This window comes from Bufo bufo, chromosome 11 (assembly GCF_905171765.1).
Source record: "Bufo bufo chromosome 11, aBufBuf1.1, whole genome shotgun sequence".
Taxonomy (NCBI): Eukaryota; Metazoa; Chordata; class Amphibia; order Anura; family Bufonidae; genus Bufo; species Bufo bufo.
Window position 1 is genome coordinate 85,001,741 of NC_053399.1, and position 2,114 is coordinate 85,003,854.

The 2,114-nt window shown below is 34.4% G+C and overlaps 1 protein-coding gene across 1 annotated transcript; it reads right to left on the minus strand.

Annotated features, from left to right (window-relative positions):
- Positions 1–978: 978 nt before the first annotated feature.
- On the minus strand, positions 979–1,911 carry LOC120981488 (olfactory receptor 8H1-like). The gene has a single exon (XM_040411026.1). It carries the CDS (start codon positions 1,909–1,911, stop codon positions 979–981), a length of 933 nt encoding a protein of 310 aa, XP_040266960.1.
- Positions 1,912–2,114: the final 203 nt, after the last annotated feature.

The window sequence follows — 2,114 nt, forward strand, 5'->3', positions numbered from 1 at the left end:
AAAAAGTGGCCTGGTCATTAAGGGTGTATAAGCTAGGGGGGCTGAAGTGGTTAATAAAGAAGGAAAATGGTGTATATTCTACAATTTAATAAAGGTCATATCAACAGAAACTTCTTTATTATCTAGACCTTTCTTTTGTCATTTGAGGTGACTTTAAAGCACCGAACTCAGCAATCTCCGTCAGTTCCATAGAGAATGAATAGGGCAGACAGGAGCATGCTTGACATGCTGCTTCATCAAACCGGGAGAACTGGACCCTTCTTCTTGTAATCAGTGTGGGTCCAAGTAGTTGGACCACCACTGATGAATTTGTTATTCTCTATATTGTGGATAGGGTATAATTTAAAAGCTTGGCAAAACCCCTTTAATAGCTTATGAAAAAGAAGTTTGTCCTGGGTTTTTTAATTTACTGATTAAACTGGGAGAGCCAAGAAAACTATTAAAATCTTTTTTATAATTAATTTTTTTTTAACCCTATTTATTGAACTTGCAAAAATACAATCTATCATAAAATAGAAGCCATACATTATTCTTTTTAGAGAAGTACCCTTTTACCCAAACCCACAGTACCCTTCCTAAAAGGTATTGGAAATATAAAGGAAGGATTTATATTTCTCTTTCATGGCTTTGGCAGAAAATAGAGCAGGCAGATATGCCTCCACTCTCTTCTAAAAAAACTCTAAACATATCTGGCCAAACATTTGACAGTATATATCTGGAATAAAAAAAATCAGCATTTTCAGCATTTAGAATCCACAGGATTATATGTGTTCTTTTTGCCTTTTTGCTTGTTTTAGTGCCTATGATGCCAAGATTTTCTGAACTGTACCCTTCATAAATAATCATGTTTCAATTAGTTTTTTTCCTTTTTTTTTGCGTTTTTTCTGAGATATTTTCTATTTATAAACGGAATAGAAAAACATTTTTTTGACTCTCCCAAAAAAATTTCCAACAATTTTAACTCTGTTTTACTTTGTCTTAATGTTTCCTTCTTGTACAAAGTTTTCTAAGTGCACGCTTGACTTCTTTGTTTCTCATGCTATATATCATAGGGTTTAACATTGGAGTGATTACATTATAAAACACAGAGAGCATTTTATCATGTTCCATAGAATAACTCGATTGAGGCCTTAAATACATAACGATGATGGTGCCATAAAAAAGTAACACAACCATAAGGTGGGATGCACAGGTCGAAAAGGCTTTGTGTCTGCCTTCTGTAGAATGGATTTGCAGAATTGTAGAAATGATATAACAATAAGATATTATGGTCAATAAACATGATGCACCAGCGGCAAGACCACCTAGACCCAAGATAACAATGACATTGGTTTTTGTATCTGTACACGACAGTTTGAGTAGGGGTGGCATGTCACATAAGAAGTGGTTTACTTCCTTGGAAGCACAAAACGATAAAGTCGAAGTAAGTATTGTATGAACAAGTGAGTAAAGAAACCCAGTTATCCAACAACCTGAGGCCAATTGGATGCAGGTTTTCTTGTCAATGATTTGAGAGTAATGTAAGGGGTGACAAATAGCCACATAGCGATCATAACCCATTATACTTAATAGAAAGCATTCAGAACTTCCCAAAAAGTGAAAGAAATAGAGCTGAGCAAAACACCCAACATAAGATATGTAGTTATGGTCTAAGAGCAGTCCAATCAACATTTTTGGAACAGTCACAGATGTAAATGTAATATCTAAGATAGATAAGTTGCATATGAATCTGTACATTGGGGTATGAAGCTCTTTAACGAGTTGGGTGGTTATGATCATTATCATATTTCCCGTTATTGAAGTAGTGTAAACTAGAGAGAATAGTGCAAACAATGCAATCTTTGTTTTAGGGTCACTAGATAGTCCAATTAAAATGAAGTCTTCATTTTTAGTGTGGTTATCTGGTCCCATGATGAAGGTACCTAGAAATAATAATCTTGATCTTCATCATCAATAATGAAAACAATATACATTTGCATTTGTCTGAAAATTTCACTTGCTAATTACATCATAATCTCATTTTGTAAAATAGGTACATACTCAAAGAACTGAAGGTAAGCGAATCGATTCATCAAGCACAGTTCTATACCTGTAATGGAGCATCCCCAAAGCTG